General features: G+C 42.3%; 1 protein-coding gene across 2 annotated transcripts; it reads right to left on the bottom strand.

Annotated features, from left to right (window-relative positions):
* Positions 1 to 435: 435 nt before the first annotated feature.
* LOC147300692 (protein NLRC3-like) lies at positions 436 to 25,511 on the bottom strand. Of its 2 annotated transcripts, none has more exons than XM_086284903.1 (11): positions 25,452 to 25,511; positions 21,911 to 22,040; positions 21,554 to 21,655; positions 20,798 to 20,876; positions 19,394 to 19,595; positions 17,439 to 19,239; positions 14,056 to 14,229; positions 12,876 to 13,049; positions 3,711 to 3,884; positions 1,306 to 1,352; positions 436 to 1,157 (listed from the first exon to the last, which is right to left on the bottom strand). In XM_086284903.1, exons 2-11 carry the CDS (start codon positions 22,027 to 22,029, stop codon positions 625 to 627), a joined length of 3,405 nt encoding a protein of 1,134 aa, XP_086141029.1. In that variant the 5' UTR covers positions 22,030 to 22,040; positions 25,452 to 25,511; the 3' UTR covers positions 436 to 624. The 2 variants fall into 2 exon arrangements, with proteins under 2 accessions (XP_086141029.1, XP_086141031.1); XM_086284905.1 differs by lacking the exon at positions 25,452 to 25,511 and adding an exon at positions 22,116 to 22,186.
* Positions 25,512 to 25,517: the final 6 nt, after the last annotated feature.

The raw sequence follows: 25,517 nt of genomic DNA, 5'->3' as shown, positions 1-25,517 counted from the left end.
ACTCCAGCTGGTATTTTCTTGGACTTTGCAGCTGTTTCTGGTCATCAGTTCATTCCTGAAAACCTCTGAAGCTGAACAACAATGATGCTGCATTGCTGGCTGATCCCAAAAGGTTGATTCTGTTCATCTGGACGTTTTCAGAAACGTTTGCTCACTGATCAGGTGACTTCTTCAGTCTCAGCTGACTGCAGCTTTACAAGCTTACAAACAGCACATTTGCACAATGACTGAAAGCAGCAGCACCTGATATATATGATACTAATATAATACATATACATATATAATCCATACTAATGATGAAGGAACTGAGCTCACAGTCCATTGTTCATTCAGTGAACTACTCAGTTTATTTTGGGCCTCAGAAATGCTCACTCTGTTTGTACATCACTGTCAGCAATAGACTCATTCTGCTGTGTGGACAGGAACACATGTGACATCACTTCCTGTTTGTTTGTGACTGAAGAAGTTTACAAGGAATCATTTAGAAGAGTTTCAAACATCAACTGATTGAATCCATGAATCTGAAAACGTGTTTGTGAGTGAAAGAGACAGACATGTACAGACTGAACTATCTGTTCAACAGTCAGAGTGTTTCTGTAACAGGAGACACTCTTTACACTCCACTCAGCACAGGGACACTGAGCCACCAGGAAACCAGAGTCTAAACCCAGGATAAAGAGTTTGAGTGAATGTGGTGTTGAAGGTGTGGAGGTGGATCAGAGTGTCAGAGGAGACTCTGTAGAAGGACAGAGTGCCAGCAGGACAGTCCACATACACTGCTGCTCTGTTAGAGACAGAGGAGGAGGAGGAGGAGGAGATGGATGTGTAGCTGTTATTGTGCCAGACAGACTGAGGACCATCATTATAGCACTCCAGACTCCAGGACTGATCATTCCATCCAAACACACAGTCACTGTCTCCTTTCCTTCTGATGCTTCTGTAACTCACTGATATATAAACGTCTCCTCTCCACTCGACCTCCCAGTAACAGCGACCAGTCAGACCATTTCTACACAGCAGCTGAGGATGAACATCAAATCTGTCTGGATGATCAGGATATGACTGAACCTCCTCCACACGTGTCACCTTCCTGTTGTTGTCAGACAGTTGGAGCTTTGTGTTCACTGTGTTTGTGTCGATTGTGAGTTGACAGGAATCTGATGGAGAGAACAAACACAATCCAGCTGCAGTTATTGATCCATCATCTGTTCATTGATTGACACTTTGATGATGACTCCTGACATGATGAAGATGGTTGAATGTGTGCTGCTTTGTTTTCATGAATCCCATTAAAAACACACTTACACTTCCTCAGACCTGGTCTCAACCATCGGACTCCAGCAGGCTCCACCCTGAAAGGAGGAGGGGGGTCAGAGCAGCACAGTCAGCATGCACACATGGACATTACATGGCTCTCACACACACACTGTTACACACTGAGCTCAAAGCTCGGCTCCACTGTTTTATTCAAAGAAATCTACATTTATTTATCAGCACATTTAAAAACAGCTTGAGCCAAAGTGCTGCACAGAGTAGAGAGAAAATAGGAAACATACACAGTAATGACTATAAAGACTGGTCAGGATTGAAAGCTACAGAGTACAAATGTGTTTCCAACCGGCTTTTAAAAATGTCCAGTGTTGGTGACGACCTGATGTGAAGGGCGACTGTTCCAGAGTTTGGCTGCAGCCATCGATAAAGCTCACCTCTGTTTTTACGTCTAGTTCTGGTCAGAAGCTGCTTATCTGCAGACCTGAGGGCTCCACTTGGATTCTTTTGTTAAAGAGAGATAAGATGGAGCCAATCCATTCACAGATTTAAAGACAACCAGATCTGGAAGTGGATTCTACCACGTACTGGTAACCAGTGGAAAAAGCTGGTGATGGGTCGTCTAGCACAGACCCACCGCTGGAACCAGACAATTGATGAGGGAGAGAACTGTGACAGCGCCGTTCCTTCACTTGACCTCAGTCGCTCTCGTCTGCTCCCTCGTAACACTGCTCTTTATTGAGGTCACATGAATATGCACAAGTTCATTAACATGTGACGTCTTACACAGGTATGAACAAAGAGTACCAGTCTGTGCATAGCGTGTGTGTCTGTGTGTGTTCCAGATGTGACCCTGTGAAGACTCCCCAAAGCTGGTGCTAAGAGTCCAGCGGTCCCCCTAACAAAGGGCTCTTATACTTAACCAGACACAGAGCAGGTGTTCTCCTAAACCATAAATCAGTAAGAGAAGGTACGACCTCTCTCATGACCTTAAGGTGTGTGTGCATGCCAGAGCACTCTGGAAGGCACACAGAGTCTTTACAGACTACTGAGGCTACGTCCACACGTACACGGGTGTTTTTAAAAACGGAGATTTTCCGTTTTCGTTTTAAAAAATAATCCCGTCCACACATAAAGGCAGAAATGAAGGAAAACGCTGCCAGGAACATGCCAAAGCAGCAGGTGGCGCTATATTCCTAACCTGTAGAAATGTTGGCCAATCAGAAGTCTAGAAGCCTTGGTGGGAAAAAGTAAACAAAGCTGGGGCATAGAAGCAGAACCGAGTCGTATGTGTGGAGGGACAGTAACTGTGTGTATATGTAAGCATTTAAACACTGCAGAGAGTAGAATTAACAGTAACAGTATTGTAGAAATTCATTTCACCCAAACAATAACATGGCGCACAGTGTGACGTCAAAAAAGGCGCACACCTTTGACGCTGCGTTTTCTGCGTTTTCTCCGTTTTTCTCGTCCACACGTAAATGCAAAAACTGAGTTTTCGAAAATATCCACCCTGGTGGATATTTTTGGTGGATAGCTAATAACAGCAGTCTATTTAGCAGTAGCTGCTCACGTTGTTATAAAGTAAAGGAAAACGATATGAGCATTAGGTTCTAATGCGTATCTGCCTTGAATTAGACGTAGGTGCTAATGGCAGCCTACTTAGCATTAGCAGCTCAGATTGTTGTAATGTTAGCATTAGCCGTTCACATTGTTAAAAAGTAAGTGTTAACATTAGTGCATAATGCTAATTCGCATCAAATTAGCGTTAGTTAATAACGGCAGCCTATTTAGCATTAGCAGATAATGTTGACCTTGGCCCACTGGAAAAGTTAACAACTAAAGATTTAGGAGTGTTTCTCGATAGCTCTTTCTCATTTGAGAAACAAATAAATTCTGTTATTAAAACCAGCTGTAAGGTTTATATTGTTGATTGTCATTTATGCTTAGAAATATTTACTCATATATGCTTAGAGTTCTATAATCGATTGCATAATGATAGAGGTTTGATCCTTAGGCTACGTCCACACGTACCCGGGTATTTTTGAAAACGCAGATTTTTCTATGCGTTTGCACCTTTCGTCCACACGTAAACGGCGTTTTTGGTCACTGAAATTGGTTCGTCACTGAGATTTTTAAAAACTTAAGTTACAAAATGTTGTCTCTGTCCAAATATTTATGGACCTAACTGTAGGTCTACTTTTAAGGAAACTCTCAACATGACTTATCAGTTATCATTAATGTTCCTGCAAACAGACTCCTTGGAGACCCCCTACATAAATATCCACGTACTATCCAGCTAGACTAGTGTGTCTGTCCCTGAAAATATTCCTGCATGTGTGATTGTTCATGTCTCATCTGCAGGAAACAAACAGGAAGTGAGTGAAGGACACAGGAAATGTTTCCAGCTTGTCCTCCTCTATCAGACATTCTCTCCATACCTGAGAGTGTCCAGTCTCCAGCCTGGATCCTTCAGTCCAGACGACAACAGCTTCATTCCTGAGTCACCTGGATGATTGTAGCTCAGATCCAGCTTTCTCAGATGGGAGGGGTTGGAGCTCAGAGCTGAGGCCAGAGAAGTACAGCCTTTCTCTGTGATCAGACAGCCTGACAGACTGCAGACACACAAAACAACAATCTATCTTTTAAAGATCATTTTCTGTTTGTCACAATAACATCTATCCATTTACATCCATTCAATGTAACTTTATTTAAAAGTGACAATTCCCAACAGACAACAACAGTCGTCTGAAGCTGTTTAACAGTGTAAGGCCTCCAATATTAGAGAGAAAGCCCCAAAAACCAGACAATCCACTGTGTGCAGCACTTGGTGATGGTGGGAAGGAAGAACTCCCTTTGACACAACGATCCTCCCAGTGAAAACAGGCTCCTGGAGGAGAATCTATCAATCAATCTTTATTTATAAAGCACTTTTCATACAAAGATATAGCACAAAGTGCTTTACATGGTTAAAAGCACACGAGCTGCCGAGTTTTGTAAAAGTTGTAAAGGTGAAATATTCTTCTTAGGAAGACCAGAGAGCAGGGCATTACAGTAATCAATGCGACTGGTAATAAAAGCATGCATCAGCATCTCCGTGTTGGCCCGAGAGAGAATAGGGCGGACTCTGGCTATATTTTTTAGATGATAAAATCCAATTTTAGTTACATGTTTAACATGTGGGATAAAACCAAGCTCAGAGTCAAAAATAACACCCAGGTTTTTCACTTGTAGCGAAGGACATAGTGAAAATGCCTGTAATTTAGACAAGAGTTTCTCTCTCTGAGCCTCAGGACCGACAATTAAAACTTCAGTTTTGTCCTGGTTAAGCTGTAAAAAGTTTTCTGCCATCCAAGATCTTATATCCAAGACACAGTTAAAAAGGGCATCCATTGGTCTGGTGTCATCAGGAGACACGGAGATGTACAGCTGCGTGTCATCAGCGTAACTGTGGAAGTTCACTCCATGCCTCCTGATGACACTGCCGAGAGGCAACATATACAAATTAAAAAGTACAGGGCCTAGAACCGACCCTTGAGGCACACCACATGTCATTTTATGGATCTTAGAGGAGCATGTATCCATACTCACCATAAAAGTTCTGTCAGAGAGATAGGAAGTGAACCAGTTGTGTACAGCACCAGAGAGGCCCACCGTGTGTTTTAGTCTGTTTAAAAGAATAGCGTGGTCTACTGTATCAAAGGCTGCGCTTAGATCCAGTAGCACCAGGACTGAGAGCTTTTGGGCGTCCCAGTTACATCTAAGATCATTTAAAACCTTTAGGAGAGCAGTCTCTGTGCTGTGGTTCACCCTAAATCCAGACTGGAATATCTCCAGGATCTGTCTATCATTGAGAAAATCAGTAATCTGAGTAAAAACAAGTTTTTCTAAGATTTTATTTAAAAATGGTGAGTTGGATACAGGTCTGTAGTTATTAAAATCATTACAATCCAAATTGCTCTTCTTCAGAAGGGGCCTCACCACCGCCGTTTTAAAGGCAGCAGGGAAGACACCCAACTGAAGAGAGCAAAGCTCAGCTTCAAAAAAATCTACCATGACTGGTTGCAGGGTGAGGGGAAAGAGAAGAGATGAGCTCAGAGAGACACAAAAGTTAAGGACATGCAGTCGTGACATATAAAAGCATCAGGAGTGAAAAGAGGGGAGTGGAGAAGAAAGCAGAGCATCATCAACAGCCTGAGCCTATAGCAGCATAACTAAGGGATGGTTCAGGGTCACCTGATCCAGCTCGAACTATAAGCTTTATCAAAAAGGAAAGTTTGAAGCTGATCTTCAAAGTAGAGGGTGTCTGTCTCCTGAACTCAAACTGGGAGCTGCTTCCACACCAAGTCCAACATAGCTAGGCTGAGTCGTTAGATTAGTCCAAAGTAAAGTCAGAAAGTCATTATTTGTGTCACATTTTAGTGGAAATGTACAACAACTGTCCAAAAGTTATTTCTAAATCTGATATTAAACAGTTTAAATGGTGAAAAAAGCTGTAAAGAAAACAGAGTCAATAAAAGCCTCTTTACAGGGTCACCAGTTTAAAACTCAGACATTTAAACTGGTGATTCTCCTTCTCTGCTCCATTTCCTCTCTAGACTTCCTGTTCCTAGGAGGGATTTGATTGGCTGAACGTCCTTTTAGCCTTTCTTTAGTTCTTTGGGTGCTAATCAAAGAGGTAAACACACGCGTCATGTGACGTGACATAAGGAGCGCTCTGATTGGTTGGGATTGACAAACTATGGTGCTGTTTGCAAGCTTAGCTTTGCAGAGGCAAGAAAATCTCTTGGGATGCTCCACAGTGACGTTTCCACACTTTGGAGCTTCTGAAGTGCAGATGTTTGGAAACGCTGCTCCAACGTGTGGTTCAAACACTCAGATCACGTGACCTCAGCTGCCACAGGTGGCATACCTGCGGCTTCCATGTTAGCATGTTAGCTCCAACAGGTGGTCAGTGTGAGAGCAGAAGATGATATCAGTGACATCCAAACAAGGAAGGAAGAGACTGTTGAAGGCAGCGAGCTGTGACTGCTGTGAACAGTGTCCTCACACTATTTTCTCCCTGTGTCAACATACATGAGGCTGCTTCAGCTGCAACACACCACAAACACCTTTATACAACTAAATATACTGAGAGCACACTGCTGTGGTTGCTGTGGTAACATCCATATATCCAGCTGTTTGGGGCCGAGTCTGCTTCCTCATCCTTGGTTCAACCCTCAAAGTTTGATGCGTTTTTTTGAGATTTGGTTTTATTTGTTGTTCTATACACTGTGAAACAAAGCTAGAAGCCCCTGTGGTTCAGCGGGGGACTCAAACCCAGGACCCAACCTGCTCCAACAACAGTCAGAGGATTTTATTAAGTCTCATTTTCTGTTCATTAGGAAAACATCAATAATGAAGAGCACATGTTTATAGAGGCACATTCAGACCAATGACAACAGTCCATTCACACTGACCTCCACCTTTTTAAATGTGAGTAAACACATCATGGTTCTGGTGCTGACGTGGTATCAGGGACAGGTGATGATTTTGAACTCAGTCTGAGGTTTGATTACATTGAACCTGCACTGCTTTCTCCTGTTTATGACACATTTATACCCAAAGTCTCAGCTGGATAACAAAGAACGAGGAGAAACACATTTGTTGAGAGAATTGTTAACAAATGTGGTGAGAGTGTTGTAATAGTTACAGACAGAACTATGATTTATTTATTTAAATGCATTCCAGGATGTTTTTTACTCACGTTATGTCGCTTCCACGATGTTATTTTTCTCTCCTACAACGTACGTTACAATTACATTAGCATGACCATTTATCCAAATTAGGCGATGACGTCATTCAGCGACTTCCAGCAACTTTTAGGACAGCCAATAGCAATTTTCCTTACTGAGGAGTTGGCAACACTGCTAGGAGCAGTGGGTGGATGGCAGCATCATCATGAAGGATCAGTGAGAATAAATCATCATCCACAAAGAAAACCAGTCTGAGTGTCTGACGCTCTTGTTAGAAAGACGCAGTCGCAGCTTGTGGGTGCAGTTAGCTGGTTTGCTAGTTAGCTGGTTTGCTAGTTAGCTGGGAGCTAACTCACTCGAACATTTAATGCTAAACTGTCTAAATTGTGTGAGCAGCATTCATTGCTGCTCTGTGTTACTCTCCAGCCTCTCTTTAACTTATTCCTCTCAGTTTTTTTCCTCCTTACAAACTAGAAAACCTTCTTTTTCAGCTTCTCCTCCACACTCAAGCTGTGGCTAAGGTGCTACCAGCACGCATGCTCGGTGTGTCCAAATTCATGGGCTGCTTCCTCCTGAGCCGCATTTGTAGACCGATAACGTCACAGCGACGCGCCGAAGGCTGTCCAAATTCGTGGACTCCTCCGAATGCAGCCGACAAATGCGTCCTCCTTTTCCCCGAATTTGAAGGATGGGTCGGGTGTGTCCTTCGTGGCCCACCATATCCCAGAATTCATATTGCGGCCCAGCCAAACTCCAGTTTCTGGTAATGGCGACCGCTACTAAGATTTAAATTTACTCTTATTAATCTTTCTGGGTCACAAAACTTTTAACATATTTTCAGGCGAGAAAGTAGTTGTGTAAACATCAAATATCTGCTCGGTTTATCAAGATATCGCATATTTGCAAAAGTGCTTCGACGTTTTCGGAGACGTCTGCTACCCACCAGCTCGACAGCTAGCCGGGAGCTCGAGGGTCACTGATGCGGCCGAGAACGGCACAACTCCCGGCACATCATTTTCAGATCACCGCAGACTTTCGCTAATCAGGTTAAAAGTAATATATAAGTCACTTAGACAACCTAAAAATGTCATTGTTTGGCTTTTTCAGTGTTTTATTTGTTCGTGAGTAAATCGGTTTGGCTGAGATTAAAGTTATCAGATTAGATAAAATAAAACTATGAATCCCCCGGGTGGGTTCGTCCTTGGTTTTTACACAACTGAATAAACGTCAAACAGAAAACTGATTAAACAGACGTGTGAGATGGTCAACAATTTACACCAGTGTCCTGTTATATTTTAGATAGCAAGGAGCAGACGGCCGAGTTTATTAAACTCCACCGAGACAGCAGTGACGCTAATCAGAAGGCTAGACCGTCCAATTTCACGGCCGTTTACTTCCGGCCTACCCGACCTTCTGAGGACCCGGCCCACGTAGACCGCGAAGGCCGGGTGCTCAGGAGGAAGCAGCCCATGAATTTGGACACGACCACAGTCTTTCTCACTCAACAGTTACACTCGTCACCCAGACTAACACCACTCCACATGTTCACAACTAGGAGGCGCTAAAAGACCACATACAGTGAGATTATCAATAAATGTCTGCTGTGTCTGACAGTGACTTGAGTTTTTACTAACTGGCTACATGAGCAGGATTAGCTGCAGTGCTATCTTTGTAAAAGAGACTCAGCATTAGAACCAAACAGAAACATTTCTACTTTTTCTGCAGCACCAGCTGAATGCATGGAGCCTAAACTCCAGTGACAATGAGACACATACAGTGTGACTGCTGTGACTTTACAGCTGGGCCTCATTCACTGACATTAGTCAGATATGACTGACTCTAGGGTTGCAAAATTCCCGGAATTTTCAAAGATGGAAACTTTCCATGGGAATAAACGGGAATTAACGGGAATTTATGGGAATAAACTGGGAATTTTCAAAATTGAAGGTTGGCTCTTCTTAGGGAACTTAAATATAGTTGAGCAAAGTATATTTTAGCATAATATTGACAAAAACAAACAAATGCAATTCAAATACACTTGAATATCCATGCCATTCCTTAATCACATGTACAGAGCACATGCTTGCTGCATGGCTATTGAGACCACCTACTGGCACTGTGCATGCCTCCATCACATGTACACATGGACCACACTTTTGAGCCTGAAGGACAAAGAGTATTGAAGGCACACATTTGAGCCTGTGGACTTAACAAGTGAGGTAAGTTTTGATGATATTATGGGAAAATATATTCATTAAATGTTTAAATTGTGAATATCACATAAAATGTATTAATCCTATAGATAGCAATCTGATAAGATGCTAAATAAAATGCTAGCATCTGTTAGATGCTAAATAAGCCATAGCTAATATAACATAAAGAAGATGCTAGCTTCCTCATTTGGCTGTTTTGTTTTGAAGATCATTCCAGTTGTTTAGCTAGCCTTACTATTTATATCTGTTTATTATCATATTGCAATTGTATTATTACGATCTCTTGCATTGCATTAGCATTTTTACAAGCTCTTGTTTTATTTTACAGAAAAATGCCACATGCGCTATCTGATGTGTGGAGACATTTTACACCAGCTAATGTGCAAGGGAAACCTGTATATATGTGTAAATATTGTGATAAGACGTACGTGAAGAATGCCACAAAAATGCAGCAGCACATTGCAAAGTGCAAAAAAATTCCTCAAGGCCCAACACATGCAGCAGCCAGGAGTTCCACTCAAGGGGAAAATGAATCTGTTTCAGCTGTATCAGAGTCAGATACCCACTCATCAGCTCCTGGTCCCTCTGGCATCGGAGGATTCTTTGATTTTATGGATGACACTAGCCAGAAAAACGCAGATGAGTGTTTCGCTCGTGCAATCTATGCAACTGGCTCACCCCTGATGCTGACATCCAATGTGTACTGGAAGAGATTTTTGAATGTTCTCCGACCAGCATACATTCCCCCAACCAGACATGCATTGTCTACTCATCTACTGGATGAAGAGTTCAGTCGAGTTCAAGCAAAGGTGAAACAGACCATTGACCAAGCTGACTGTATTTCAGTCATCACTGATGGATGGTCCAATATCAGGGGACAAGGAATTATTAACTACATAATCACCACTCCTCAGCCTGTGTTCTACAAGAGTGTAGACACAAAGGAAAACGGACACACAGGCCAATACATTGCAGATGAGCTAAAAGTGATCATCAATGACCTTGGACCAGATAAAGTTTTTGCACTGGTCACTGACAACGCAGCCAACATGAAGGTTGCCTGGGCACATGTGGAGGAGACCTACCCACATATAACTACTATTGGCTGTGCAGCCCATACACTAAATCTTCTCCTAAAAGACATAATGGCACTAAAAACAATGGACACTCTGAATAAGAGAGTGAAGCAAGTTCTGAAATATGTTAAAGGCAAACAAGTAACTTCCGCTACATTTCTGTCAAAGCAAAAGGAAAAGAACAAGAGTACTACACTGAAGCTTCCCAGCATAACGCGATGGGGTGGTGTTGTTATCATGTTTGACAGCCTTCTGGAGGGAAAGGAGTCTCTGCAAGAGATGGCCATATCCCAGTCTGTAGGCATCGACAGTGACATCAAGAAGGTCATCTTGGATGATGTGTTCTGGGAAAGAGTATCTAGCAGCAGGAAAATCCTCAAACCTATTGCAGCAGCAATAGCGAAGATAGAGGGGGATGGTGCCATCTTGTCAGATGTCCAGTGCCTTTTTGCAGAACTCAAAGAAGAAATCCAGACAATTCTGCCCACTTCCCTACTACTGAAAGCAGAGGAAACGGCTGTGGTCAAGTCATTGGAACAGCAGAGGGAGCATGCACTGGCTTCATGCAGCCAGTGCATGCAACAGCATACATGCTGGACCCCAAATATGACAAGGGCATACTTTCTGGGGAAGAGATCAACGGTGCCTATGCGGTCATTACAGCCATGTCTGACCACCTGGGTCTCGATAAAGGCAAAGTTCTAGGCAGTTTGGCAAAGTATCGAACAAAGCAAGGCCTTTGGAAAGGGGATGGAATATGGCAGTCATGCCAGCACATATCTGCAGCCACCTGGTGGAAGGGACTATGTGAATCTGAGGCCCTTGCACCTGTAGCCTCCATCCTCCTCCAAATCCCACCATCATCAGCCGCCTCCGAGCGCAACTGGTCACTGTTTGGCAACACCCACACAAAGGTTCGCAACAGGCTCACAAATGTGAGAGTGGAAAAGCTGGTCGGCATTCGGGCAAACCTACGGCTCTTTGAGCCTGACACAGAGCCATCCTCAACAAGGCTGGAAAGTGACACTGAAGAGGAAGACTCAGAGTTGGATGCTGAGGAAGTGGACATGTTGTTGGATGATGATGAGGTCCAGGAAGAGTCTATTGACTGAGCAAAAATGAGAAAAGAGGATTGCTTGAAGGAAGATTTGCATGTTTAATGGGACGTTTTGGAGGATAAGTGGCATTTTTCATTTAACCTTTTGAATGGGACTTTGTGGAGATTTTTGGACAGGGGGCATTTTTGAATGAGCGGGGTTAGGGGATGGTAATATTGAACTCAACATTTCTGTTTTTATTCATCCATGAAACAAGTTATTGAAACGTGTTCTATTCTACTGTACTTACAAATAAATCTGTTGAAATATCTGTTGAAAACATTTTGCATGGAGGTTTTCTTATGATTTCTGTTTATATTTATGCTTGGAAATAATATATTCCCAGTTAGTTCTCCTAAATTCCCATTAATTTCCATAATTCCCATTATTTCCATGGAAAGTTTCCAATATGGAATATTTCCAAAATTCCCAAGCTTAACTTACCATGGAAATTTACCAGAAACTTTTTGGAAATTTACCGGAAATTTTCCACCCCTTTGCAACCCTAACTGACTCTATATCACACTTAAAGCTTCCTGTAAATGAAAGAATCAGTGAAAACGAGGCACTTCAGTTGATTTTAAACAAAAACTCTGAACATAACCTGATCCAGACCAGGTTATTGGTTCAGCATCAGTAACCATGGTGATGTAGCCAGGTAAACACAGAGACAGACAATTTATGCTCACAATCACACATCTCCAGTTAACCTTGCATGCATGTTCTTGGACTGTGGGAGGAAGAGTACCTGAAGACAACCCACATAGACCACACTATCTCCCCTATTTACAGAATTATAATCTAATTAGATGATAAAGTAATAAATTATTTGGTATTTTAATAAAAATACATTTTAGCAATAGTTTATAAGTCAACAATTATAGTTTTAAAAAAAGTGACAAATCAAACAGTCAATAAATCTTCTACAGCTGAAACTAATGTAGACAATGTCGGGGGAGGAAGTAAAAGTAAAAACCAGAGACGATAACTACCAAAATAAAACGGGAAGTGAATAACATTCAAGCTCACTTTAAGCTCAACAGTCAAATTCAGTTTTATATTAATCTATTGTTTTGAATTTTTGTTTACATTTTATGTTTAAGTGAGGCAATGAGTCATATCACTATGACCAAATATATATTTCATCTTTTCAGTCAGAAATAATCAATTGATCATATTTTTATTACTAAAATTTTCTGAAAATCAAATTCTGATATCTGAACAAACAGCTCTGTAAAAACCTTCAGAATACAGGAATCGAACTAGAAGGTTTGGTGGATGAAGCACTGCTAAAATAAAGAATTTGGACTCAGAGGAGCAGATGGGACATTTCATTGCAAATGAAAGACAGAAAGTGAACAAATATCACTAAAAACCCCAGACGCTAATTTCTACATTAAGACTTTTTTCAAATCAATTGACTGTTTATGCAGTAATAGAAATCAGGTTTAACATGATCATCGGTGGAACATTTTAAATCCTGACCTGAGAGTTTCCATTTTACAGCGTGGACTCTTCACTCCAGCAGACAGAAACTTCACTCCTGAATCCTGCAGGTCAGAGTTACTCAGGTCCAGCTGTCTCAGACTAGAGGACTGGGAGCTGAGAGCTGAGGACAGCGCTTCATAGCCTCTCTCTGAGAGCTTACAGTGACTCAGTCTGAAAAATGACACATAAACATTAAACACTGTTATTAAATTGCAATGAGGGTGCACTAAAGAGTTTTTAGATTTTTTGCAATAAATCCTGTTTATTGCAACACTAGGTCAACACTAGGGCTGCACAATTAATCGTTAGAAAATCGCGATCTCGATTCATACTTGTGTGCGATCTCATTTCCAAATGACAACGATTTAAAAAAAAAAAAAAAAAAAAGACGACGATTGTACCGCATTTTGATCCGGGACGTACTCTGCATGAAAACAAGCGCTCACTCTTCCTGCTCAACAAATGATAAGGGCGGAGCCTTATACCACGTGATACAGAAGCTGCCGTGTGATGCTAAAATTAGCAGGAAAAAACAACGGAGAGCACGTCAGGGATGACGAGAAAGTGACAGGAGAAAATCCGTCCCGGTCAACCACCCAAACACCAATAACGGGAACCTTATACAGCGCTTCCCTATACCCGTCGAACTCGCGCAGGCACAAAGAAACTACGGAGGCTATTACTTATCACCTGACCAAAGATATGGCTCCATCAACACTGTGCAAAACGAGGGATTTAGGAAAACGATCAACACCCTAGACAAACACTACACAGTGCCGTCCCGCAACTATTTTTCTATTGTTGCACTACCTGCTCTGTACACGCAGCGTCGAGCAACGGTGGAGACGGAATTTCAAGCAGGACAACATTTTGTTGTTTTTATGTTTATTTATTGTTTTTATGTTCAATCTCAACTGTTATGAAGTTGATGTGCAGTTAATAAGTGCAATAAATATTTATACTGGAAAAGAGAATCGTGAGAGAATCGTGATCTCAATTCTAAGCCAAAAAATCGTGATTCTCATTTTATGCAAAATCATGCAGCCCTAGTCAACACTAAGAGATGACACTAACATAAAACTATTACAGAAGTTTAACTGACTTTTTTCCCCATTTAGTGGCTTCTTATTGGTTAATTCTGTCAATTCATGAAAAGCACAACATAACTTGATCTCACCTCAGAGTATTCAGTTTACAGTGTGGACTTCTCAGTCCTGCAGAAAGAAACTCCACTGCTGGATCCTGCAGGTTGTTGTTACTTAAGTCCAGCTCTCTCAGTGTAGAAGACTGGGAGCTGAGAACTGAGGACAGAGCTTCATACCCTCTTTCAGAGAGATCAGGGACACTCAGCCTAAAAAACAAAAACAAAATAAAGACATAATCTGAAAAATTGTCATTTGATAACAAACTGTTTGTGATTAATTTAAATCACTTCTTGTGTTGAACCTTTGAAAGAAAGACAAATGTCAGTGTGCATTACTATTTATGGCTAAAAAACGTTTTAGTTTAAAAATGTTCCCTGTGTAAATATAAAGACCTGGAACTTGTTCATTAAATGCTAAACAAAAACAAGTGATGACTCATTCTGTGAACAGGTGACAGTAGGGCTGCACGATTTTGCATAAAATGAGAATCACGATTTTTTGGCTTAGAATTGAGATCACGATTCTCTCACGATTTTCTTTTCCAGTATAAATATTTATTGCTAGGGATGGGTACCGGTGTCCGGTGCCATGATGGCACCAGTTCTGACATAAACGGTAGTAACCAGACCGAAAAGCAGCGCACATTTCGGTGCTTTATTTCGGTGCTTTTTTTTCCTGAGCTGTGATACACTTCTAGCCAATCATTTTACGTTTCCGAGGATAGTAGGCGGGGCCGGGTACGTACGTTCTGTTAGAGCAGAGCTACAGATTAAAAATGTCCAAGGCGACGCGGTCAAAGTCTGGCTGTACTTCACAGCAAAAGATGCAAACTCAGCAGCAACAAGTGCTTTAAGCTGATACTGTGATACTGTCAAAGGAGGTAACACCTCGAATCCGATGAAACACCTGGCGACGCATAGCGTTTTTTTTAAAAGCCAAGAAATGCGCCGTATTTGATAGCTTGCTGCGAGACCTCACACCGAGCGCATCTACTGCGGGTGTGGTGCCTGTTATCGGACCCGGAGTTAGAACATCCCCCAAAAACCCGAAGAGGAGAGTCCTGGCCCCTAGCCCTGCCAGTGTAGCAGAAATGATGAGGATGATGATGCAGCAGCAGCCGTTCTTCTCTGCGTGAGTAGCTTCATGTTGTTCGTGTGTAATTTACGTTGAGTAGGCTAACCACGTTATTACATTAATGCATGTAAGGTGAACTAGCAAACATCATCATAGCTACATGCGGCTGTCTTCTTGTTTGATGGCAGATACTCCCTTCACCCTGGCCAAAAAGGCTAAAATGACCAAAGAAAAAGTGGAAAACAGTTAAACATGAGAGGTTTAGGACAAAGTTTGTGTTTTTTCCATTGTTTAAGCACTGCTTCCAGCCAAGAGTGATACCATATATGCCCCATAGCTGCAGAAAAGGCTAACATTGTTATTTTTTTACAAAAAAAAACAGCTGAACATGAGAGGTTTTTGGACAAAGTTTGTGTTCTCCATTCTTTAAGCACCGTTTGAGCACCGGCACCGTTTCAAAAGTACCGGTTTGGCACCGGTATCGGATAAAACCTAAACGATACCCATCCCTATTTATTGCACTTATTAACTGCACATCAACTTCGTAACAGTTGAGACTGAACATAAAAACAATAAATAAACATAAAAACAACAAAATGTACTGCTTGAAATTCTGTCTCCACCGTTGCTCGACGCTGCGTGTACAGAGCAGGTAGTGCAACAATAGAAAAATAGTTGCGGGACGGCACTGTGTAGTGTTTGTCTAGGGTGTTGATCGTTTTCCTAAATCCCTCGTTTTGCACAGTGTTGATGGAGCCATATCTTTGGTCAGGTGATAAGTGATAGCCTCCGTAGTTTCTTTGTGCCTGCGCGAGTTCGACGTGTATAGGGAAGCGCTGTATAAGGTTCCCGTTATTGATGTTTGGGTGGTTGACTGGGACGGATTTTCTCCTGTCACTTTCTCGTCATCCCTGACGTGCTCTCCGTTGTTTTTTCCGCTAATTTTAGCATCACACGGCACAGCTTCTGTATCACGTGGTATAAGGCTCCGCCCTTGTCATTTGTTGAGCAGGAAGAGTGAGCGCTTGTTTTCATGCAGATTACGTCCCGGATCAAAATGAGGTACAATCGTCGTTTTTTTTTTTTTTAATCGTTGTCATTTGGAAATGAGATCGCACACAAGTATGAATCGAGATCGGGATTTTCTAATGATTAATCGTGCAGCCCTAGGTGATAGGCAAGACTCTAAGTATGTAGCAATGAGAGGGAAGGCTGGCTCATATCCTGGTGAGTGAGGGTTAGTTACTCTAGGAAAAGGTCAAGGTATGATTGAGAGATTCTGGGAGACTGAACCAGTGAAATGGAAATTCGTTCAATTAAAGCAGATATAGTGATTAGTCCTTCCATCAGTCGTCCACAAAGCAGTGAGATAAAGTCTCAAGTCTCATTCTGCACAGTGTAAATGTCAGTGTCCTCCGGGTCCTCACTGATCATTGCATTCTGTCACAAATTGTCATGGTTCACAGACTGTGTACAGTCGGAAATCAAAGTGCACGACATTGGAGAGATTGAAAAACAATCAAGCATGCAGATCTAACAACAGGAAACCAGAAGAAACACGAGGAATATAATTGATTCAGCAGCTGCAGATCCTTGGAGCTGTACTGGTGAGGCAGATTGTAACATATAGAAGTGAACTCATCTTCAGCTGAGCAGTGCACTGATGCAGAGCAATAAGACCAGAGGAGCAATGAGGGAGTTGATCACCTACGGCTCCATCACAGTCTTTGAACGTCTTCAGTCAGTACAGAATCATGCTGCGAGGCTTTTAACCAGCACATTAGACTGGACATTACTCCAGTTTAATCTCTTCACACTGGTAACCAGTTCATTTTAGGCGTTATTTAAAGTTTTAGTCCTTACTTTTAGTCCCAGTTTATGTTTCTGACTTTCTACAATCCTACAGCTCTTCTCACATCTGAGATCTTCCAGTCAAAGGCTTTTACTGGTCCCACTAACTCATTTATTCAGACTCTAGTATTCAGAGTGGCCTTTAACTAGTTTTAGGCTGTATGATGTTCAGTGTTTGCTGTTTAATGTTTTTATCTTCTGTGTTTTTATTGCCTGTTTCTATTGTAAAGCACTTTGTGGTTTTTGACCTGTGAAAGCTGCTGTATAAAGAAATTTACTTACAGGATGATTCTGGACGTGACTTTGATAAAAGCTGACACCCAGATATGTTTAAGACACTCTGACATTTACTGCTGCCATCAAACATTAACTATAATATACTGTATTTAGTGCTGATGATCATGTAAAAAAATATGTTTAAGTTTTTAAGGGTCCATCACACATGATACTGTTTATGTTATAAATAAAGCCTGATCACATGTTTACTCACAGAGCTTTGTTGGAGGCTTTGATCACTGGCAGCAGCCTCAGCAGAGCCTCCTCTGAAGCAGAGTATTTCTTCAGGTCAAACACATCCAGATCTTCTTCTGATGACAGTAAGATGAAGACCAGAGCTGACCACTGAGCAGGAGACAGATAACCTGTGGAGAGACGTCCTGATCTCAGGGACTGTTGGATCTTCTCCACTAGAGAACGATCATTCAGTTCATTCAGACAGTGGATCAGATTGATGCTTTTCTCTGCAGACAGATTCTCACTGAGCTTCTCCTTGATGTACTGGACTGTTTCCTGATTGGTCTGTGAGCTACTTCCTGTCTGTGTCAGCAGACCCCGTAGGAGAGTCTGATTGGCCTGCAGTGAAAGACCCAGGAGGAAGCGGAGGAACAAGTCCAGGTGTCCATTTGGACTCTGTAAGGCCTTGTCCACAGCACTCTGGTGGAGAGATTGAAGTTTTGGTTTGTTAAATAATTTAGATTTCTTGGAGGTTGTTTGTTGTTCTTCCAGCAGATTGAGTCCAGAGTTGATGAAGGTCAGATGGACATGAAGAGCAGCCAGAAACTCCTGAACACTCAGATGGATGAAGCAGAACACCTTGTCCTGGTACAGTCCTCTCTCCTCTTTAAAGATCTGTGTGAACACTCCTGAGTACACTGAGGCTGCTCTGATATCGATGCCACACTCTGTCAGGTCTGATTCATAGAAGATCAGGTTTCCTTTCTGCAGCTGATCAAAAGCCAGTTTTCCCAGAGACTCCATCATCTTCCTGCTCTCTGGACTCCAGTGTGGATCTGTCTCAGCTCCTCCATCATACTTGACCTTCTTCACTTTGGCCTGAACCACCAGGAAGTGGATGTACATCTCAGTCAGGGTCTTGGGCAGCTGTCGTCCCTCTCTGGTTTTCAGCACATCCTCCAGAACTGTAGCAGTGATCCAGCAGAAGACTGGGATGTGGCACATGATGTGGAGGCTTCGTGAAGTCTTGATATGGGAGATGATCCTGCTGGCCTGCTCCTCATCTCTGAATCTCTTCCTGAAGTACTCCTCCTTCTGTGGGTCAGTGAACCCTCTGATCTCTGTCACCATGCCAACACAGTAAGGAGGGATCTGATTGGCTGCTGCTGGTCGTGTGGTTATCCAGAGGCGAGCAGAGGGAAGCAGGTTCCCCCTGATGAGGTTTATCAGCAGCACATCCACTGAGGTGGACTTTCTAGGGTCAGTTAGGATTGTAGTTTTGTGGAAGTCCAGAGGAAGTCGACACTCATCCAGACCATCAAAGATGAACACAACCTGGAAGTCTTCAAAGCTGCAGATTCCTGCTTCTTTGGTTTCAGTAAAGAAGTGATGAACAAGTCCCACCAAGCTGAACTTTTCCTCTTTCAGCACATTCAGCTCTCTGAAAGTGAATGGAAATATGAACTGGATGTCCTGGTTGGCTTTGTCTTCAGCCCAGTCCAGGCTGTATTTCTGTGTTAAGACTGTTTTCCCAATGCCAGCCACTCCCTTTGTCAGCACTGTTCTGATTGGTTCATCTCTTCCAGGTGAGGCTTTAAAGATGTCTTCTTGTCTGATGGTTGTTTCTGGTCTGTCTGGTTTCCTGGATGCTGTTTCAATCTGTCTGACCTCATGTTCATCATTGACCTCTGCAGTCCCTCCCTCTGTGATGTAGAGCTCTGTGTAGATCTGATTCAGGAGGGTTGGGTTTCCTGCTTTAGCGATGCCCTCAAACACACACTGGAACTTCTTCTTCAGGGTGGATTTAAGGTTACGATGACAAACAGCAGCTGGAAGTTCTGAATAATAATAATAAAAATACAACTTCAACAATCATATTTTACAAATCGCTGACGACATTTTCTGACCCACTGAGAAATGACTGAACACACTGGTGTCATGAGTGTCTCATTTATCTAACAGCTTAAAACCTTAAGTAAGAAATCCTCTTACGTCTCTGCAGACGGTCAGCCAGCTCCTCCTGCTTCATTCTCCTCAGGAAGTCCACTGTGATCTTCACAAATGCCTCTCTGCTGCTCCTCTGCTCATCATCCTCCCTCTGAAACTCCAAGCACTGGGGCTTATTTGGATTCAGAGCCTTCTGGATCTTCTTCAGCTCGTTCTTCACAAACGTGATGATGTTGTCCTCCAGCAGCTGGAACAGAATATTTATGAATGACCCACCACTCTGAACTTCAGTCCACACAACATCCACTTCTTTACAATCAAGAAGCAGATCATCCACGATCTCCTCACCAATTATAAGTTTGACTTTATCTGATTAACTGAGAATTTCTCCACAACTCCACGGTCCCAAAACGCTGATTCTGTTCATATGAATGCAGCGATTTCAGTGGGAGAAACATTTCACTGGTGTTCAGAGCTGAACTACCAACAGGTTGATGATCGAAGCCAGAAACTTGGCGATGTTATAGGTGACAGAGTTGATCATACAGACAGCTGGTCTTAAAGGTTCACTCTGTTTACACATACAGATCAGTATTTAAGGTTTGACTCTCATCATCCACTGGAGCACAAACTGGGCGTCATCAGGACGCTACAACACAGAGCGAACGCCATCCCCACAGACACAGCAGCCAGGGAGGCAGAAGAACATCACATCAAGAAGGTCCTGAGGAAATGTGAACCAGCTGACCAAACACATCCTGCTGCAGGATGTTAACATAGCAGCACACTGATGATCCACTCACTGTGAACAACACATTTGGACCTGATTTGCTGCTCTGGTTTACACGTGTGTGTAACTCTTAGAGCTGATTGGCTGCTTTTTATGGGGGCTGGGTCTTTGGAAAGTGAGCAAACCACAGTTTTAGTAACACACCCTGAACTGCACACTTTAACAAACAACATGAGATTTTAACTGTAATGTAAAAATCCTGTGATTCACTGTTATTAAGCACAAACACATCTATGGCCCCGTTTCCATTAGTAGCTGCTCAGATCGACTCGCCACAGGTCGCCACGACTGGACTGGATCCACTGGTTTCCATTACACCACCTAATGTGGTCGTCTGAATACAGCAGAGTGTTGACTCACATCATTAGTAAGTGCTAATGCTGCTAATTTCCATCATATTTGTCATTTATTTCTCAGAGTTATTGAAGAAACAGTTATTCAGCTTCATTCCCACTGATCTCGACTACAAACTGTTTCACTTTGGTTTCTGTTTAAAGCCTCGATGTTTAAAACGTTTCCCTGTGATCACATTTGCACGTCTGATTTCAAAGTTTGTTTCTTTTGGTCATTTAGTCCACAGAGTCCTTGGTGTTCTGAAAGGGACCTATAAACAAATGTATTAATATTAATAATAAAGTAGTTGTTGTACATGTACAGACCATAAACATGGAGTCCAGCTGTGTTTGATGCTGCTGGGCAGACTGACCACTGGGACCCTCTGAGCTCTGCTGCTCCACTCTGTGGATGAACCATGGACACACACATGAAGCCACTTTCATTATTAAAATGTGAATTTAGCCTCTAAAAGCTGTGTTCAGTCAGTGTTGCTGCTTCCCTGTGTCTGACCTCACGTATGTGCTTCTGAAAGAACTGTTAAAAATCCCGTAAACACTTTTTAACCTGTGAAAAAACCTTTTCAGAACAGTTTAAGCTGTTATATGTTGAACTCTTGGCTGACATCATATTAAATGCTGTGGACTCAGAATATGATGTCACTCAAGTTTACATGTGTGTGAAGGCAGACGAGTCAGTACTTTGGTGATACAGTGTAAAGCTGCACTGATTTCCATGAACAGCACTGTGGTTCAGTGTTGTCCTGATGGAGTAACAGCAGCCAGTATGATCCAGGCTTTAGCTGCTGGGTCTCTGTGTGACCTCTCAGACTGTTTAACAGATCAGACACAAAGAGCATCAGAGCTGTTCTTTAAAGACAAACATGAACCCACTCAGGTCACACTTTCCCCACAGATATGAGCATCACTGTCCTCAAACAGCAAATGACCAAGTCGAACATTTGGATCTTTTCTCTTTCATTGTTTTCTTTTTAATGAATCTTTGTAACAATCTGAGGATGTTTCAGGTCATATTTGTCCAGGAAACACAAACATGTAAAGGAGTCATCACAGCTCTCTGACCTCGTTGCTCCAGGTTCACCACTGAAGTCTGGAGGGTTTCCTTTGGACCAGTCACTCCTCACAGACGGACAGCTGGACCCTGCAGACTGTGACCTCTGACCTCTGCAGACACAAACATGATTGAAGCAGCTGTGATGACACAGACTGCAGATAATGCAGCTGTTTCCTGTCAGTAACATCCTCTTAGATTAGAGTTCAGCTTTTTACAGGAAAACTGGACAAAACTGATTTTTGTTACAAACTCATTTTCATTTCCTCTCAGCTCACAAACACAGTCAGACAATCAACCAGAGTCAACACTGATTATAATGTCAGTGCAGAATTATTTCTGTTACTCAGTGAGTTCAGCTCTCTGACCTCGTTGCTCCAGGTTCACCACTGAAGCCTGGATTTTGATCTTTGGACCCGTCACTCCTCACAGACGGACAGCTGGACCCTGCAGACTCTGCTCTGTCCTCCTCTTCCTCCATCATCATCTTCAGTCAGTCTGAGAGGTAAACCACAAACACTCAGTGAGTTCACATTAACAGGAGTAACCGAGTTACAGTCGCTGACCTCTGACCTGTCATGTGACCTAGAAACCAGGTCAATATGTCTGTAGGTTCAGTCATCCAGGTCATGTGGTCTAAGGAGCTTGGAAAGAAAAGAGACGTCTTTAAGTTTCTGGAAGACGTTTCATCCGAGAAGCTTCTTCAGTTTTAAAACCAAACGGTGGAGAGTCCCAGATATTTAAACCTGAGACGGAAAGAAAGCATGTCGCTGACCCACCACTGATCATGATCAATGGTGGGTCAACAATATAAACACTTATTTCAAGGATGAAACTGTGAGTCTGATCACTTGAGCACAAACATCTGGAGCACAGACATCTGGAGCACAGACATCTGGAGCACAGACATCTGGAGCACAGACATCTGGAGCAGCATGTCGATGCTGTTGGTTGAGATGCTGAAGACTAGGGCTGAACGATTATGGAAAATAATCTAATTGCGATTTTTTGCCCCAATATTGCGATTGCGATGCGATATGCGATTATTTTTTAAGGTCTTTGTCTTCTGTATTATTAAACAAAGACAAGCAATACATCATATAGTATGGCCAATACTATATTACATTAATTTTAAACTGTTCTTTCCTGGAAGACAGACCTCTGTTATGATGACATGAGGTGATGCATGAATTGATGACTGACATTTTTATTTAACTTCTTCAATCACAACAGTATATTTGAACATACACAATAGTTTATTTTTAGCTTACAAACATCTGAGCATAAAGTGCTGACAAGGAACCCTGGTGTAAACATTAAAATGAAAGTCAGTACAATGTGCAGATTGCAGAAATATACATAAACAAAATCTGTGGCTTTACCACACTCAGTTTTTCGACATCTGTGAACTACTAGACAGTCATTCAATTAAAAAATAATATTAAATAAATAAAACTAATAAATAAAAAATACACACATCTTACTGATCTCTGCAGTCAGTAACATTACACATAAAGTGCAAACATAATAGCAATTGTATAAACACACACACAAACACGCCTTTAAAGTTTAAAGGCGTGAAATTGGACGGTCTAGTTCTGATTAGCGTCACCGCTGTCTCGGTGGAGTTTAATAAACTCGGCCGTCTGCTTCTTGCTATCTAAAATATAACCAGACACTGGTGTAAATTCTCGACTGTCTCATACTTCTGTTTAATAAGTTTTCTGTTTGACGTTTAGTCAGCTGTGTGAAAACCAAGGAGGAACCCACCCGGGGGATTAATAAAGTTTTATTTTATCTAATCTAATAACTTTAATCTCAGCCAAACCGATTTACTCACGAACAAACAAAACACTGAAAAAAGCCCAACAATAACATTTTTAGGTTGTCTAAGTGACTTATATATTACGTTTAACCCGAGCAGCGAAACTCCGCGGTGATCTGAAAATGATGTGCCGGGAGTTGTGCCGTTCTCGGCCGCATCAGTAACCCTCGAGCTCCCGGCTAGCTGTCGAGCTGGTGGGTAGCAGACGCCTCTGAAAACGTCGAAGCACTTTTGCAAATATGGGATATCTTGATAAACCGAGCAGATATTTGATGTTTACACAACTACTTTCTCGCCTGAAAATATGTTAAAAGTTTATTTTGTGACCCAGAAAGATTAGTATGAGTAATTTTAAAACATAGTAGCGGCCGCCATTGCTGGAAACTGGAGTTTGGCTGGGCCGCGCTATGAATTCTGGGATATGGTAGTAATTTGGACAGCCTTCGGCGCGTCGCTGTGACGTAATCGGTCTACAAATGCGGCCTCAGGAGGATGCAGCCCATGAATTTGGACATGTCCAGAGTATAATCGCAGCCTTTGCGGTTAGAAAATTGCACTTGATCATGTCGCGATATTATCGCAAATGCGATATATCGTTCAGCCCTACTGAAGACTGAAGTCCAGGCAGCTCCAGCAATGATCCACTGATGTGGTTTTATTCCACGTATGAATGTTGTTATTGACAGAGATGAAGTTACTCAAAAAAGTCATTATTACACATGTTACATCCCCCAGGAGGATGTCTCTTCTCCCTATTAACCCTTTGTTTTGTCCAGGCTCCACCTCCTCTGTCCTGATTGGATGCTGTGCAGAGTCCGGCTGATTGGTAATCAGCAGAGCACTATTTAAGGCCTGTGGAGCTGTGCTTCTGGGCCCTCCGGCCATTTTGGTTGCCATACTGGTGCAGGCTTGCATGCCTTTGTATTTTGTGTGAGCATTATTGTTTCATGTTCAGACTGCTTGTAGGGGAGAGCTGCCTTTTGTTTTGACACCCTGTTTTCTCCTGTTTATGTGTTGTTAGGTAGGTTATGGTTATAGGTTGTATATTTTGTTTCTTTGGAGTTAGGTAAGTTTCTTTTATTTCTACGTCAGGGATGTTTTGTTTGTTATGTTGGCCTTGGCTCTCCCTGACGTTACACCTCGGTCTGAACCCACGTCCCATCACCAGTATTAAATAAACCTTTTAAATTTACCATCTTGGCTCCTCCTTCTCTATCCACATTTATGTTCGTCCCTTCAACCCCCTAGACTAGCCAGGGGACGTAACACACATATTACACAGAACACTTTAATTAAAAGTAATGGAGTATGTTACGTCATTACTCCTCATAACAGTACTTTCATGTTACTGTGTAAAATGAGCTGAAACACTGTCTCATAATCACCATAATCTAAAGCTGAGGTACAGCCCCACACACCAACACAGATCCTGATGAGGTCACGTGATGTTTCTCTGAGTGTTTATGAACACAAATCAAAGATGAAACAGCACAAAGACACTTCAAAGTGATTCTACTGTGGAAACATGAACAGGTAGAAACCTGCAGCCTGACTGCTCATCACTTTGTTACCTGTTCAGGTTCAGCAGCAGCAGCTCACTTTATCACGGTGCTGGTCTGGGGTCAGTGTTTACTCAGCTTTAACATCACTCTGGGTTCTTGGCTAGCTTAGCGTTAGCTTAGCTTTAGCTTAGCGTTAGCATGCTGTCAGGTGTCTCGTGTGGTGTGTAAATATTAATCACAGTGACAGTAAAGGAGGTAAAGGGCTGTGACGTCATCACGTACGCTGCGTCCTCTGAGTGAACTCACAAAGTACAAACTACAAGCACACAAACACGAACGTAGCTCAGAGTGGCGGACACACTCGGCCTCGTTGGTCCAGCTGTGAGTCCGTTACCGTGAACTATGGAGCGGCAGATTTGTGCTGAACTAAGCTGCACACAGCTGATGTTAGCCAGGAAACATTACACACTGACTTTAATACAAACACACACAGTTTGTTGTGTGAAGAACTCAAACATGAGCTGAACAAACAGTAAAGTTCCTAAAGACAAACTGTTAAAGGAGGAAACAAAGCAAACTTACAGTTTCTTCACACACCAACAACAAGCGCCACTCCACGAAGTTCAGGAAGTGAAAGTAAACTTTCAG

Source organism: Aulonocara sp. 'chitande type north' Nkhata Bay, unplaced genomic scaffold (genome assembly GCF_057382095.1).
Source record: "Aulonocara sp. 'chitande type north' Nkhata Bay isolate Kocher_YH1m ecotype deep benthic unplaced genomic scaffold, A_spYH_male_GT1.1 unmapped_scaffold_19, whole genome shotgun sequence".
NCBI lineage: Eukaryota > Metazoa > Chordata > Actinopteri > Cichliformes > Cichlidae > Aulonocara > Aulonocara sp. 'chitande type north' Nkhata Bay.
Note: the sequence above shows the minus strand (reverse complement) of the source record. Positions and strands in the feature narration are given on the sequence as shown.

Excerpts from the sequence above, each read along its gene's own strand:
- LOC147300692 (XM_086284903.1), bottom strand. The coding sequence starts at position 22,029 with ATGATGATGGAGGAAGAGGAGGACAGAGCAGAGTCTGCAGGGTCCAGC. Across the intron at positions 14,230-17,438 it reads AAAGCCTCCAACAAAGCTCT|GCTGAGTGTCCCTGATCTCT; the intron begins GTGAGTAAACAT and ends TTTGTTTTTTAG. Across the intron at positions 1,353-3,710 it reads TGGAGACTGGACACTCTCAG|GGTGGAGCCTGCTGGAGTCC; the intron begins GTATGGAGAGAA and ends TCCTCCTTTCAG.